The sequence below is a fragment of the Idiotropiscis lumnitzeri genome, chromosome 8 (genome assembly GCF_059441095.1).
Source record: "Idiotropiscis lumnitzeri isolate Australia: NSW breed Sydney's pygmy pipehorse chromosome 8, RoL_Ilum_1.0, whole genome shotgun sequence".
Classification (NCBI taxonomy): domain Eukaryota; kingdom Metazoa; phylum Chordata; class Actinopteri; order Syngnathiformes; family Syngnathidae; genus Idiotropiscis; species Idiotropiscis lumnitzeri.
Genome location: NC_142398.1, coordinates 5421486 through 5436774, shown reverse-complemented (window position 1 = coordinate 5436774; position 15289 = coordinate 5421486). Strand labels below are relative to the sequence as shown.

Below are 15289 nucleotides of genomic sequence, written 5' to 3'. Positions count from 1 at the left end.
AATTTGTGAGTGACTGATCCTGGGTCAGCGTCGGCCGGCACCGTACAGCTGGCAATGAGGGAAACAGAAGTAATTGATGGTGGCTGGTCTGGGATCAGACCAAGTGGAAACACGCCATGACATGATTGGCTGAAGTGGAACAGGGAGGCGAGAAATTGAGATGGAGAGATCTGCTTGTTGTGGTGGTCGACAGCAGAAGTGTGTTAGCAGTAGCATTTTTTAGCGGTTTGTTGGTCCAAATGTGCGGTTGTCATGATTAGAAAATCGAAATGAACATTCCACTCTGGCATTTTAATGACTAAACTGAATGAAAAGTAAAACAGTTGGCAATTTAGTGTTGCCTATCTGTTGAATATACATGCTTCAAAATTGGTAGCCGTTGGACAAAACAACTCGGAGGATTTATCTTTGAGACCCTGAAAAATTGGCTAAATTATGTCTAAAAAGGCCGCTTTCAACCATTTTTCCAGTTTTTTTTAACATTTTTTTTAGACATAACTTTTTTAGTCCGTTTTGTGGGTCTACACATGATAGACATGCCTACCAAATTTGATGTGACTGAATTAAAAAGAACCAAAAAATAACTCATGCTGTCATGAAGTTTCCAAAGCAAGCCCAATATGGATGCTTCAAAACAAAACGGCAAGCTGTCTGTGTCTTGTCAGCGATGGCTTCTTGTGACTTTTTTGTGCGTCTACTCATGATAGACATGTCTACCAAATTCTATGTTGCTAAGCAAAACCAGGTCGAGAGGCGAATTAAAAATTGCAAGGGGCACCTATACCCTTTCTTTTATGTAGAGTTGCATATTTTATGCCGTGTCATCAAACAATGCTCCATCTACACGCACGAATGACAACAAAAATGGTTTGTAATTCCGGTTCCCTCCATCTGTCCAGTTTATGCGGTTGAGATTTGGTAGCAATCTGACAAAATTTCAAGGAGGATTTCGTCTTTGAAGGACCCAGGAAAATGGCCATGGTTTCTAACCAAAATTGCAGACTTCCTGTGTCTTTTTAGGGTTCAGACAAAAGAAGAGACTTTTTGTGGGCCTGCTCATAATGGATGTTTTGACCATATTTAATGTTGCTCAGTGAACGCGGTTTGGAGGCTTGACTTTAAAAATGTTAAGGCAATATTTGAGGGTTTGTGACCACGACTGCAAATTGACCCTGAACTGGCAGACCGGCCTTGGACATGTCAGTCAAATTTCATATTCTTAAAGGGATGCTTGATTGATGTTTACATTGGCACTTATATATTAGGTTTGCATGTAAGAATGACATCAGTACTGAAATGCCCCCCCTAAAAGATGCTGTAGTGATTTAAGATTTATTTTATTTTTTTAAATATACGACAAATTGGCACGCCTCCTTTTGGAGCTCGGCTTGTTATTTTTTTGCGGTTTCAGCGTCTACATCACAGCCGGGAGCCATGCGAGGTTATATTGCTCGCTTTGTCAGTTCTGTTGTCTAAAACGGCGACCAAAATACAAATGCACATCAATACTCCGGTCCACCAACCTTGACATCAAACGTAAGCTCATAAGATCACCTCCACAAAATCAAAGATACCGTGCTAATCGATTCTCCACTTCCACAGGCTCAGGTTACGACCAATCATGGCTCAGCTTCAGAAACCAGAGGAGCCATGATCGGTCGTTACCTCAGCCTTGAACAACTGTGATGTCATTTTCAGTCAAGAGAAGTGACAAAATGGCCGCCCCCCTGAGATGGCATGTTTCAACTAGTGAAGGCACATAGAACATATTATTGCAAAGAATTATATGGGTTGACTTCCCCTTTAAGTCAAACTGGCTTCGGGGACGTATAAGAAAACAAGAAGTGGAGTGTCAATAACCCATTTACGAGAGTTTAATGCAAAACCTGTTGTAGCAAGCACACACAATGGTTCATGTTCAATGTTCGAGCAAAATGTAATTAATTGCCTTCATCGATGCAAGTTTCGAACACAACCTGTAATACATTTGGAAACCCGGTGGACACTCAGGGGTTTGTCCTTGTCAAAGATAAACCGATGCACTGCTGCAATCATGGCAACCGAGTCACAGTGTTGAGCTATAACATTGGTCAATAGACGGATGTAAAGGCATTTTGTTTCAGAGTTGGAGATGCTGTGGCAAAACCGCTGTGTAGCACCACTGTGTAGGCATCCGACTGATCCAGAATCAGTGACACTCAACAAAAACAACACGGAGAAAGACAGTTACGAGACAGTCGTCGTGGAAACAGACGAGAGGGCCGCGACCGTCATGGTGGTCCGCATCACATGGCCAAGGCGCGGGCCTTGGCGGCGGCCCTCTGAGCCCTCTGGACCGCCACCTGGCTGCTCTCCCGTCGCGTCAACTGGCTGCTCTCAAAGACCCCCTCATGGCCGCCGCCATCCACAAAAGTCAACAGTCCTGTGATGGACACACACATTTTAAAACCATTTTTAAGCTTTTTCACTCAACAAGCTGGACAGTGTTCCTGTTGCTACATTGCTGTTTATTGTCGTCACCAATGTTTTTTTTTTTTATTTATTTATTTTTTTTATTAGAATGCTCACACATGTGGGCAAAGAGACCCACAGTCAATGAACGCTTATTGAACGTCATGAGAGCAATAAAATGCAATGAGAACACTCATGCAGGAGCTGCTGTTGGCCACAGGTCACGATCAGGCACTCACACGCAGACTTCCCAGGCCCGCCTTTTAGACGCACATACATCTTCTAACAAGCACATAACAATACCTAGATCATTTTCTATGCATTTTCATGTTTACCATTATTTTGTCTTCAAGTACATTTACATTTTCAAAAGGTCCGTTAAACATTTAAAATGTGTGCAATAGCTGTTTATATGGTCTCTCTATGTCACAGAATTTTGCCTATTGTGTGTGGGTCTGGACGGTAGACCCCCAGGCAATAAAGGGGTTCACACTATTTTAAAACAATTCTTAAAAACGTTGATCGATCGCGCTAAACAAAAGAGATATGAGCCGACGCTGAATCGTTTGCTCTATGGTCCAGTCTAATCCAGATTCTTAAATTCTTCTGATGCAAGAGAACAAAATAAAGCATACAAATACTCTAAATTGACACAATAAATATATTTTTTCCATTCAACAATCATTGTAATTAGAATAAAAATACAAAATGCCCATCAAGTGACCGCTATCTGATCATATTGAGTAAACTTTCAAATTGCGTTTACATTTGCAATCTGGATCAGATCTGGTTCAAAATGTAAACATGTTATTTTTTTTAAATGTATTTTTTTAAATGTTTGTTTTGTATTTTAAGCTGATGACTGACAGCTGTAGGGCACGTGTGATGAGTGTCGCATCACACCAAGGCCTGGCTTGGACTTGAGTCAGCAGCACAGCGTTTCTGTTAATTGTTAGCCAAACACTACGTTAATGTTTAACTCCAAGAAAATATTTAGGACTCCACATTTAGCCACTCCTAAAAAAAAAAAAAAACACCTACTGACTGTTTGACAAAATATGTTTGTTCCTTTTAGGCCTTCAGCTGCAGTCGACTTCAACCCCTCATTATGCTACATTACACACAGGACTGCGAGTTGAGAACATTTTTTTTCTGGCCTGTGTGAAACAGACCCATGTTATGCCTCTGATACTACCTTTGCAACAGGAAGTCAACTTGAGTAAGCTCAGTAAGGGCAGCAAGCTCGGAAAATGATGACTTAGATGGACCGTGTAAAAGAGTCAAGACGTTTTACTCCTCGTCTACTACCGAATACATCATTGGGACTGAAGGAGTTTTAAACACAGGACAACGAGCCAGGAAAGATCCATCTTATATGGCCGGGGTTAATGGAGCTCCTGTTAAACCTGCACTACTCCCTCTGAAACCGAAAAGGTTTGTTGGGCAACTTCAACCACTATTCCCATACCTTTCGCACAAAACAGTGATGAGAAAGGGGGCCAATCTTACCGGAACCTTTCACACATCCGCTCCTAAAGTCACCCTCGAATGTCATCCCATCGAAGCGCGTAAAGATGCCGGCGCCCTGAAATTTGCCCTGCACAAACTCTCCTTCATACCTTAACAGCACCAGAAAACATTTGACATTGAATGACCAAAATCCAGAATAATTCTTCTCATGACACCCAAGAGGCATCAAAGACAGACCTGGAACTGTCGGCGAAGACCAGTACGCCACAGCCGTTGAAGAGTCCCTTTTCAAACTGGCCCGTGTAGCACGTTCCGTCGCTGAAGGTCAGCTGGCCGCGGCCGTGTCGCAGACCTACCACAAGAAATACTTTTGACAGTTATTGCATGTCAATGTTTGTGGGTCTACTCATGATGGATATGTCTACAAAGCTCAGGTTCATAAGTGAAACTGGCAAACAACAAAAAATATGGACACAGGATAAACTCCAGAACTCAAAATATTTTCAAATTGAAGGACCTCATGAAAAAAGTCCAAATTGAGCATAAAATATCCACTGTAAATAAAAATGGATGACTTTCCAGGCATGTGTTCTAATTTCCAGCTATTTTATATTACACCATATGGAAAGCACTTCGTGACAGCTCCAGCTGTTGTGAAATGCGCTATATGAAGTTGCATTGTATTGTATTGTATGACTTAAGACTTTTTCGTGGGTCTACTCATGACACATATGGACACTAAATTTCATGGAGCTAAGTGAAGTGCCCGTGGAGGCTGAATTTCATTGAAAAACACTGAAACAAATAACGTCAGCTCATCAAATGTTGCTGACGCTCTGCTCGCATGAGCTGCCCAAAAGTCACATGTTTCACAATTTTGGGTGATTCGTCCAATTGGTAGCAATCAGACAAAATCTCTCGGGCAAGTTTGTCTTTAAACTAAGGACTGCTGAAAAAGTTGCTTAAAATGTGTACTTCAAAACAGAATAGCTGACTTCCTGTATCTTTTTAGGCAAGGCTTCTTGAGACTTTGTTTTTTTTTTTGTGGGTCTACTCATGATACAACTCCAGCAAATTTCATGTTTCAGGGCAGGGTTCAATTGGATAAAGTACCAAACCGAAGCATTGCTAGCACAATTTTTTAAAACGATTCGCGCAGACTCAACTCGACTGTAAAAAGCTCCACAGAGATTAAAAGAAACAAAAGAAAAGAGTTGTGAAAGGAAAAAAATGAAAATTGGAAGGGCGCGAATGAAAATGAAAGTCGACGTGATGTGGATGATCAAGACAGTCTATTCTTTCTGACATCACTGGGGATGTTTCATAAACGCTAATAAACACGGCAACACCTTCTTCTTCTTGAGCTAAGATGAATTGTATTTTTTGTTTTTATTTGTCTGTCGGATTTGAGCTGTGAAATCCCGTCAGAGTGACACCTCCTGTCATGGCGGTCTCTAAGCTGTCCTGGATGACGTCCCCGCAGTGCGCTGCTGACAAAACCACTTTGTCACGTCTCGTGTGTGTGCGCTCCAGCTAGGCTAACACGATCTTTTGTCGTAAGACGTCACGGCTGAGTGACACCAAAGACAAAAACACAAAAGCCAACATTCAGTACAGCTTTCAAGAATATTCCCGAGTGGAGTTGTTCGAATGGGCTCTCGCAGCACCTTTTTCATAGAGACCTTGAAAATGACACTCAAACTTTAACACTCTGAACCACATCACAATCCGTATTGGACACTAGCTTCCGATTTAGGCTCATTTAGGTCAAATCACAACTGCGCCTCAATCACAAGTAGGTATACCAGACACATGGGCGATGCTAAATTATCGTACATGTTTGTTAGTCAGTTAGTTTCAAAGAAACCTAAATTGGTTGGTCAATTAATTTGTTCGTCAGTCAGGCAATTACAAATCCTTAGTTAGCTAATTGGTTCCTTTGTCTGCAAGTCACACAGTTTTTCAGTCAGTCAGTTGTCTGGCTTGCTAGTCAGTCTGCAACTCAGCTAGTTTAATAATTATTCAGTTAGATGTAGTCAGTCTGTTAGTCAATCACTCAGCTTATAAAAGAGTAGGTTGCTAAGTCAGTCATTTAGTTAGCTAGGTATTTATGGGCAGGTCATTCAGGTAGTTAGTAAGTCAGTGAGTTACTCTGTCAATCAGTTTATTAATCAGTTTAATCGTCAATTTTTGACACAAACTCTGACTAGGGAATTCCTCAAAATAAATGCCAATTGGAAGCAGCTATATTAATGCAATATTCGAGTTTTTGCCGATTGCGTGTGAGCGGAGTATAGCGTCAAAGATAATCAGTTTGAAGCTTTGCCGTTAAAAAAAGGAGATAGGATGGTTTTATCGTGTTTCTTTTTTTGGTGTTCAGATCAATGAGAGACTGGATGGCGTGTGATGAAGCCAGCTCATGTGAGGTTTTTTTTTTCCTCCTCCGTCATCTGAATATTCCGAGATCCACGGTTTCATTTCACATTTGAATATTCCCAGCGGGGGCATGAGAGCAACGAGCACTTCTCGTTAGCCAACGAGGCCGATAAGTGGCTGCAGGTTCCTCGCAGGAGTTCTGAGTGAGGAATGTGATTTAGTGGCGCTTAGGGGGCGGATAGGGAAGGTGGCTGATGGGGGGCTGGGAGGTTTGTTACGGAAGGGGGAGGTTGTCGAGGTTGTCGGCAGCTTTATAGCGGCCAGCCAGTTGGCTAATGGAGAAATAAATTAACGCTCCATCTGTCAAAAGAGTGCGCTTCACTCTTTAATCTCAGCGGGTGATTTGGACCAGAGATTTGGACAAACTAAGTCCAGATCTCTTTGCTCTTCTCGAACATCCATATGCCAATATATCTACATCACACATTTAAGTGTGTGTTTGCAAACTGAACACCAGTAAGTATTTAAAGGCTAATGGCGGCTTTAAGACAAACCGGGAGTCACTTTCCGGGGTGGGGGCGATCAACACTGTGTTGTTTTAGAAGCAAATAACAAATAGTAATATTTTCATCACTGAGCATTATCTGCCCGAAATGCCTGCTTCCAGTTGGGACTCAATTTGTTGAACTCCCAAGTAGGCGTCTAGCAAACTAACTCATTGAGTACAAGCTAGTATGTAACCAACTGAACTAAAAGATTGACTGTGTAGCCAATTTACACAGTAATAGACTCTGAATGACCGACCAACTGACGAGTTGACTAAACAACTGGCCAACTGACCTACTAGCTAGCCTAATAAGTCACCAACTAAATCACATACTACTGACCAAAAGACCGAATGACTGGCTAACTAACCAGCTGACTAAATCCGATATCCAACTGAGCGGCGAAGGTTTGGCAAGTGTTTGCGAAGGTTGTAAAGCTCAGTTTGAAAGGGTATGATGCAATGACGTTTGTTGTCATTTTATGTGCCATTTCCTTCAAAGCTATACCTCTTCAATAAAAAACGATTTGATACATATCTCCATATATATTAAAGTGGAACGATTCAATTCGATGCATTTGCATCTTTTAAATCAATAAACATATTCCGATTCAAATCGGGTTTTTTTCTACACTCCAACTACCAACCAACCTACTAGCTAACTATGTCAGTGGTCAGCAATGTGGTCGCCCACTAAAGAACCCACACTAGTAGTCTCATTCTTGGCAAGAATATGACTTATTGACAGGAATGAGAAATTATTCTTCTAAGGTTGACACACTGGAACCTCTGATGTTGGTCACCACTGACGTAGAACAATCAGAACAAAAAAAAAAATTCACAAGATTATAATGGATGGGTGGATGGATTTTTTGTGTTTATTTTGTTTTTGGCCCTAAGTGAGCTGGAACGGATTTTGGTATCCTCCTCAATTTGTGACAATAATAAAAATGTTGTTTTATTTTGATCGCTAGAATGTGAGTTTGAGTGACAGATTATCCGCGGATAATGTCCTGGCTCGGACTTGATCCGTCCAGTCGGAATGTAATCCGCGGTTCAGCTCCTTTTGGTCAGCGTCTCTGGCTAATTGCGGAGGCGAAACAAGCGAATGGGCGTTAAAAAGGCTTCCGGCTGTCATGGATGATTTGTGACCTACTTCCTGTAACCTGACCGCTCACTGAATTATTTAACACAACACACACACACGCAAGTGCACACGCACACGCAAACATTTTTTTGTGAATCTCAGTATTATTCAAAATCAATAGCTTGGACTAATTATAACTTTATTCTCTTAGAAATACTGTTTTCCCCTCCCAAATATACTACTTTTTCTCTAGAGTATAATAGTTTACACTTTTTAATCCCAAATTACGTATTTATTCTCATAAAAGTATTTTTTTCTTCCTAATTATTAAGTACAAATATTACTTCTCGACTGAATCGTCATGACGCAGGGTGTGATGCTGAATTCGAATTTTTTTTGCTAAAACTGATCGTCAAATGTAAAGACAACAACTGGGACTCAAAATATTTTGCATATTGATGGACGATGTCATTAGTGTCCCAAGCACTTTAGTCTCAAAATATTATGACTTTATTCTTGCACCAATATGACTAGTTTATCTCAAAAAAGAATTTTACTCTTTTGAGATTACTACTTTTCCCTTCCAAAACTAATATTTTATTCTCATAATATTACGTTTTGTCGTAATAAAGATGGCTTTCTCTGAAGAAAAGAATAAATTCATTTTGGAAATATTACATTTTACAATCCGAAGATAGAATGTATTTCTTGTTTGATTGCTCCATTTTTTTCCTGGGAAAAATAGAGATTTCCTTTTTTTTTTTTGATGATTCTGAATTTGTCTTATCAAAAAAACAGAAGAATTAGTACTCTGTCCCCTGAAAAAAAAACTGCATTATTCTCGAAAAACTACCTATTCATTGTGTGAAACTGACTTAATTCTCGTGAGATTCCAACTTCTTTCTTTTGATAAATAGAGCTTTATTTTCATAAAATTAGCACCCCAAAACTTTTTTCTAAAAAAAAAATTTTACGAATATTTAACCTCACTTTCAAAATGTTATCTTTTAATCAAAAAATAGAAATTGTCTCTTGTCACTTTTTTTCTCCAATTGTACAATTTTACTCACATAGTAATGACTTTTTCAAGAAATATCATCTTTTTTAACTATGACTTCCAACTCAACAGTTGTCGTGCAATTGCTTCAACGTTTTTGTTGTTCTTGTCAACAAAATGTTGTGTAGTGAAAACAAAGAACACAGCAGCCAAAGCAGTCACCACTTTTTGCTTGCTGATGCGGCGGCGAGCATATGTTCACCCTTCACCGCCTCGCACCTTGGAGGGCGTGTTGAACCTTGTCCCAAAGTGTTTAAACAACAACAACAAAAACCCGCAAGGAGAAATACGGGCTGAGGTGGTGTGTTCACAAGTCCCGCCGTGCGGCAGATGGTGCGTATGCATCGCTTATGCCTTTCACATCTTCTTCAAGGAAACTTGTTCGAACAAAATGAGTGATTTCAAAACCAGTCGATGCTGTCATGATTGACACTTATTTCATCCAATGAAGCGTCAACGGTTCACTTTTTTGGTTAATAGTACCAAAACAGATATGCTCTGATCAGCCAATTTTTTGGGAAACATTGCGAAAGTAGCCTTTTAAAGCCACACCAACAACTGTGTAGTCAAACAATGCAGAGTGCAGTGCAGGGGGAGGAAGACAAAGGTGTCTAAGTGATCTGGTGTGTTCTTATAACCATACATGACATGACATACTCTCTCAGATTGACCTCCAGGCCTCCTTGTCACAAAGCGCTTGCTTCAGCACATGGGAAAAAAAAAACCAACATGACCTACACACGCGTGAAGCTTCTTCATCATCATGCATGGAGTATGACTGTGATGATGATGATGATGATGATGATGAAGTTGAGCCGGGCCATCATGTAACGCGCATTCCAATGTGCGCCTTCCTTGCCTTCTCGCCATTCCCCGTGGTATTCCTCGCCGCTGGAGTACGTGAAGGAACCTCGTGTCAGGGTCATGAATCCTGTACACACAAACTCACACGTACACACATATTAGCATCGACATGGTCATTGCACATTTTCAAAATGCTAATTTATGGGTTGTTCCCCATTGAAATATACAGAAGCACGATTAATCAGTTTCTGTCTCCCCACAAGGCCCCCAAAAATATGTTGTTGCTTTTTTAAAGTAAAAATAGCACTTTATAATACTGCTTTTTAGAAAACTACAGAGTAATAACATCTAAATAGAATGTAAACAATTAACCAGTTCGCGCATTATGATTAATTAATTGCACTGCTCCTTCTGGTGTGCTCACCATGGCCACCGGGAGGCAATACAATACATTATTGTGATATCATTTGTCTACATGTGTTGCTCCACTATTTCTGTTCAAATAGCCATCGCTTTAAAAACTTACTATTAATGCTAACCATGACCATGCCAATGCCGTTTTGCATTATTAGGTAACATCAAACTACAAAACAAAACAGAAAAAATCAAATAAAATATGTCATACTCGCAAGAAAAGATGTTTATTCCACATATTGAGGTGTGCAGATTGCTAGAGATGGGTTTTGCATATCAAAGTTGCCTGTAACTAACTATTGCTCCGACCAACCACAGGATGGAGAAATGCTGATGCCATCAAGGGCTGGCGCTGGAGGTGTCAAAATTAATTGACAACTATTTTAATGATCGATAAGCAAAAATAACTGATTAATAACCAATAATCGGGAAAAAAATGGCTTTATACAACACTTTAATGCAAAATAAAATTGTATCCAATTAATCAATGGAATAACTGACTAAGAAAAATATCCAATAGTGACAGGCCTAGCTAATGCTCTGACCCCATTAGGATGAAAATCTAATTTGGTTAAAAGAAAGAAAAGATCCCTGTGTATATAAATAAATAATCCATACACCGGAAGCAGTGCAGCCAAGAGAAATGCTACAAAATGAGGAGAATAGGCTGTTGGGAATCAAGTATGAGAATTTCATGGCCCAAATACTTGAAATTATGTCATAAATGTAGGTAGTGCTTCTGGGCCAGCAGAAAGATTCTTTCGGGCTGGAATATGAATCCATGTTTTCACGTTTAATTGCTTTTGTTAATTCCGATGTTAACTTTCGGTCCTTTGCATTAGTTGTGGGTAAAATTAAATGATATTGATGATGCAGTGACACAGATGTAAGACTTTTACTCTGTAATGCTTTCCTTTTGTGTTATTACTTTATTTTGGGTTCCATAAAATGCCACTGGTAGAGCCTAAAAGGAACATTAAACATTTAGATTAAATTATTGGACGTTATCGTTTGTCCCGCTGTATGCTATTATGTGATAAGATGAAGAGTGGAGGAAGAGGAGGAGGAGGAGGAGGAGAAAGAAGAAGAGGAGGAGTGTCTCCCCTCCATCAGATGTTGCCACAGTAACGGCGCCCGGACTCCTTTCATTCTGCCGGCATCGGTACTGCTTGCACCCAATCAAACGCAAACAAACACATGCACGGGAACAAAAATGAAGGTTTTACCTGTTTGATAATACAGCGTACTCGGTTGTCTCGCTTCTACATCACTGATCACAGCGGCGACAGATGGTGGAAATCAGCTGCTCGCGGCGACATATTAGCCTTTTCCTTAGTAGGCGCTTTTTCCCGGAAGTCCTGTCATAGGCAACGCCAATGTGCCGCTTGCCGATTGGTCCACTTGTTCGCGCTGCAATTCAAGCTGTGTTCCCATTGGATGGATTCTGACCGCTCCTGATTCCGAGTCGCGACATATTTGTCGAGGGCAACGGGTTCAACGACTTAATTAGCTGGAGTGCTCTCCTCTTTAAAACGTTTGCCCTTGCCGCTTTTTATGTGCGACAGGATTACAAAAGGGCGGCGAGCTTTCCCCCTTTTAATGACACGGTGCCATTTCGCGTTTCAATTTGGTGATTAGGGCCGTGCTTTTTGGTGAGTTTTTATGGAACTTGATTTAGTAGAGGAGCGGCTGTACAGAGCCTTTGACAAGATGGCGTGGACGTTCAAAATACCAGTCCTATGGCCTTCTGCTTCAATTCAATAAAACGCTGACTAAGATTTTTTTTTCTTTTAAACCGCCAAGGTGACCCAAATTAAAAAGCACTAACTTCCTGGGGATTGATTAACGCTAGGTAATGATCATTCCTCAAGTCTTTTGCCCACAAACCAAACCACACACAAACGCAAAGCAGTGCCAGAGGTCCTGTGGCAGGAAGTAACAAAGTACCTTGTTCCTGTACTTAAGGATAGTTCACTTTTTTCCAACCTGCACAGGTGAATACATTGTGCCAAAAAAGATGTAAATAGAGAGAGGTGAAGTCAACTGATTTGAGTGGGTCCTAAAAGGCAAAAAAAAAAAGAAAAAAAAAACCCTGCTGGCAGTCAAAAGAAAAAGGCCACATTCGCTAATTTAGCTTTCTTTTTTGTTAGTTTACTTAACAAAGCTATTGGAACACATCTTTATTAGGAACAATATTTTTTCATTCTCAGTATGATCACTTTGTAAGATTATTTTCAATATTCAAGTTATTAAAATTTTTTTTAATAGTAATTGTCAGAATAAACAATTTGTACTTTTGTACTCTAGTTCATTTCAAAGTCAAGTTTATTTATGGAGCCCTTAATTACACAACCGTCTTAAAGTGCTTCACAAGGCCACCAGTTCACAAAAATCAATGATATTCCGTGATCTATAACCCCTCATCCGTGCAAGAAAAAATTAAAGGGAAAACCCATTTAGGAAAAGAAAATGTTCCAGAATAACAAAGCTGCAATGTTTCTGCAATATCTTCCATAGAAAATGATGCTGTACAATGTTAACTAGCTTCCAGACACGACTGTCCCTATGTCAGAAATTAATTAAAATGAAATCTTTTTTTGATGCTCGTTTATCACTGTGAAATGCGCTTTCGGACTCTGTTGCTAACGCTAACCCGTTAAGCATGAAACTCAAATACCCACAATGCTTCTGTTTACGTCACAGATGACCCAGATTACCACTAATGCGCATGTGCATTGTCGACATGCAAACAGCCAGTGGTTGACAAAACATTCTTCAGAGTAAAACACAATCCCAATTAATTAAATATCGGTGTATAAATAAATGACACGTCGGCATTTAAAATTAATTGTCGACGGTTGTGATTGTCCATGTCGTCATGATAAAACCACCAATCTTGGCAGGCCCATGTCAAATCAAGTAATGTATGAAATGTGCATATGCAGTTTGTTTACAGCAGAGACATGAGAAAGCGGCTAATGGTTAACATGGCATTGCGAATCGATGCTTTTTTTTTTTTTCTTAGATCGATGCATATTTTAAGCAGTTTAAATCGATATATCAAGTCTTTACACCCCTTCTTACGGAATTAGATGTATTATAATGCCAAAGTAGAGAAATAATTCTAAAGACTGCATTTTTTTCTACTTCAGTCAGAATCCATACTTATTTTACAGCCTCCTTATGTTGAAAATATTCTGTACCTTTGCTTATTGTAAGTACAGACTGTGAGTACTTTTGCTGCCTCTGCAGAAATAAAATCTTTACCAAAATAATGAATAAACCCACATCAAACGTTTATATTCAGTCAGTCATTTGACAAATTAAAATGGGTCAAGGCAAATAACCCGGGTTTTCCCTCTCCAGCCCTAATAGGAAATCCTCCAGATGTGACGAAAACCATAGAAGAAACAGGCATTGACTTTAATGTGATTATTTAAGCACATTAAGCCATTAACAAGGGGGGGGGGCTCTAATCCTTTTAAAGAGAAGTTAGTAATACTTTAATTGGATAAATAGCCGCATTAGTGTGAACATCACAAATGTCTGAATTCTTCCCTGACAGAGACCGAGGGGCCATTTCAATGAAAATGGAAATGGGAAAAAAAGCATATTTTCCACATGTGACGGCGATGGATCATACTCAAGCGACGACTATAGGCACAAAGGAAATGGAGCACTGCAGCAAATTGGAGATGTGGCACAAAGTGCCCAGAAGCAAGGTAACGAACATTAGCGTTTTTTTTCCAAAGCCATCTTAAAGACCAAATGTGAGGTAAGTTTGGCCCACCGTATTCTGAGTAATAAATCTATTTTAATGTCTTTAATTCATGGTTCGACCCATAGCAACGCCATCACAACGACAATGCTTTTTTTCATCAGTATCCGGTATTCTTCGGGAATGACGTCACTCGCAGAACCACGAGCTGCCGGTCGCCATTGTAATACATTGCTAATTGTCCAGTGAGCTGCTCAACTGATAATGTTTTTGCGTTATTTGGCGAAATGCTTTGGCGCTCTGTGGCCCATTCTCATTGTGGGAAGCATCTGTTTGAGTGGCCAAAACCGAAAATAGGGCATGTAAATGGACCAGTTCCGTTCTGGCAACGAAAGGGAATTTCAAGACAGTGTCGACGAGTGTTCTTTGCCTCAAGAATTTTGATGATCTCTGCTTTCTCAACAGTTTTGTATATGATAAATGGTTCGCAAAAATCTAGGTGTGATTACAATCCATTTTGGAAAACGTGTGGTGTGTTGCGTGTATTGTGACAGCTTGTGTGTGAATGACGACTGTGATGTATGTATGCGGAATGCCCATAGCCTCAATGAGGACTCTGTGTGAATAAGGAGCCGAGGAGAACGAGTGTGCGGGTGTTAAGTCGAGAATTGACCAGCAAGTGTGTATATTTACCTTAAATACCTTACCAATGACTAACGTAGGAAACCAAACCCACTATAACCTGTGGTCTCAGTACTAGCAGAATAATCTCACGGTGCGTCATTTGCAGCGCAACAGAGCATTCAATTTAAAACAATAACGCAAAGCTAACAACCTCAGCCTATATATCTTTATATATATGTATATCTATCTATATATATATATATATATATATATATATATATATATATATATATATATATATATATATATATATCTTTCCAGTCTCAATGAGTATTGTCTCCACTCCATATTTGATGTTCTGACAAAATGTCTTGCGAATTGTCTTACCGGAGGCTGATTTGACAGCTGCACAGCTCCTGAGTTTCTGACTCGTACATGGATCGTCCAATTAACTTTAAGCTCCTCTTCCTCAAACTCTTCAAATATGTGGATCCCCTCAGATATGTTTGAGATTTTGCTTTATGAGTCAATTTCTGACTGGCTTAATAGACTTTCTATGTTGAGCTCTGCCATAGTTGTCTTGGAATGACATCACACTTTCGGGTTTGTTGCTCGGCATAATCTTACTTCGGGAAAACTATTATTTTCAAATATACCAATTAAAAATCTTTTTTTCATGCTTTATTATGTTATTATGTGTAATTACTTTACTTGTGGCACAAAAATATTTCATTTGCCATTTTC

General features: G+C 39.8%; 1 protein-coding gene across 2 annotated transcripts; it reads right to left on the bottom strand.

Annotated features, from left to right (window-relative positions):
* Positions 1-952: 952 nt before the first annotated feature.
* Positions 953-11613, bottom strand: LOC148331819 (uncharacterized). 2 transcript variants are annotated; one of them, XM_088303895.1, is made up of 5 exons: positions 11430-11613; positions 9724-9916; positions 4159-4273; positions 3961-4070; positions 953-2422 (listed from the first exon to the last, which is right to left on the bottom strand). In XM_088303895.1, exons 2-5 carry the CDS (start codon positions 9752-9754, stop codon positions 2286-2288), a joined length of 393 nt encoding a protein of 130 aa, XP_088160021.1. In that variant the 5' UTR covers positions 9755-9916; positions 11430-11613; the 3' UTR covers positions 953-2285. The 2 variants fall into 2 exon arrangements, with proteins under 2 accessions (XP_088160021.1, XP_088160020.1); XM_088303894.1 differs by having other exon boundaries at positions 9845-9916.
* Positions 11614-15289: the final 3676 nt, after the last annotated feature.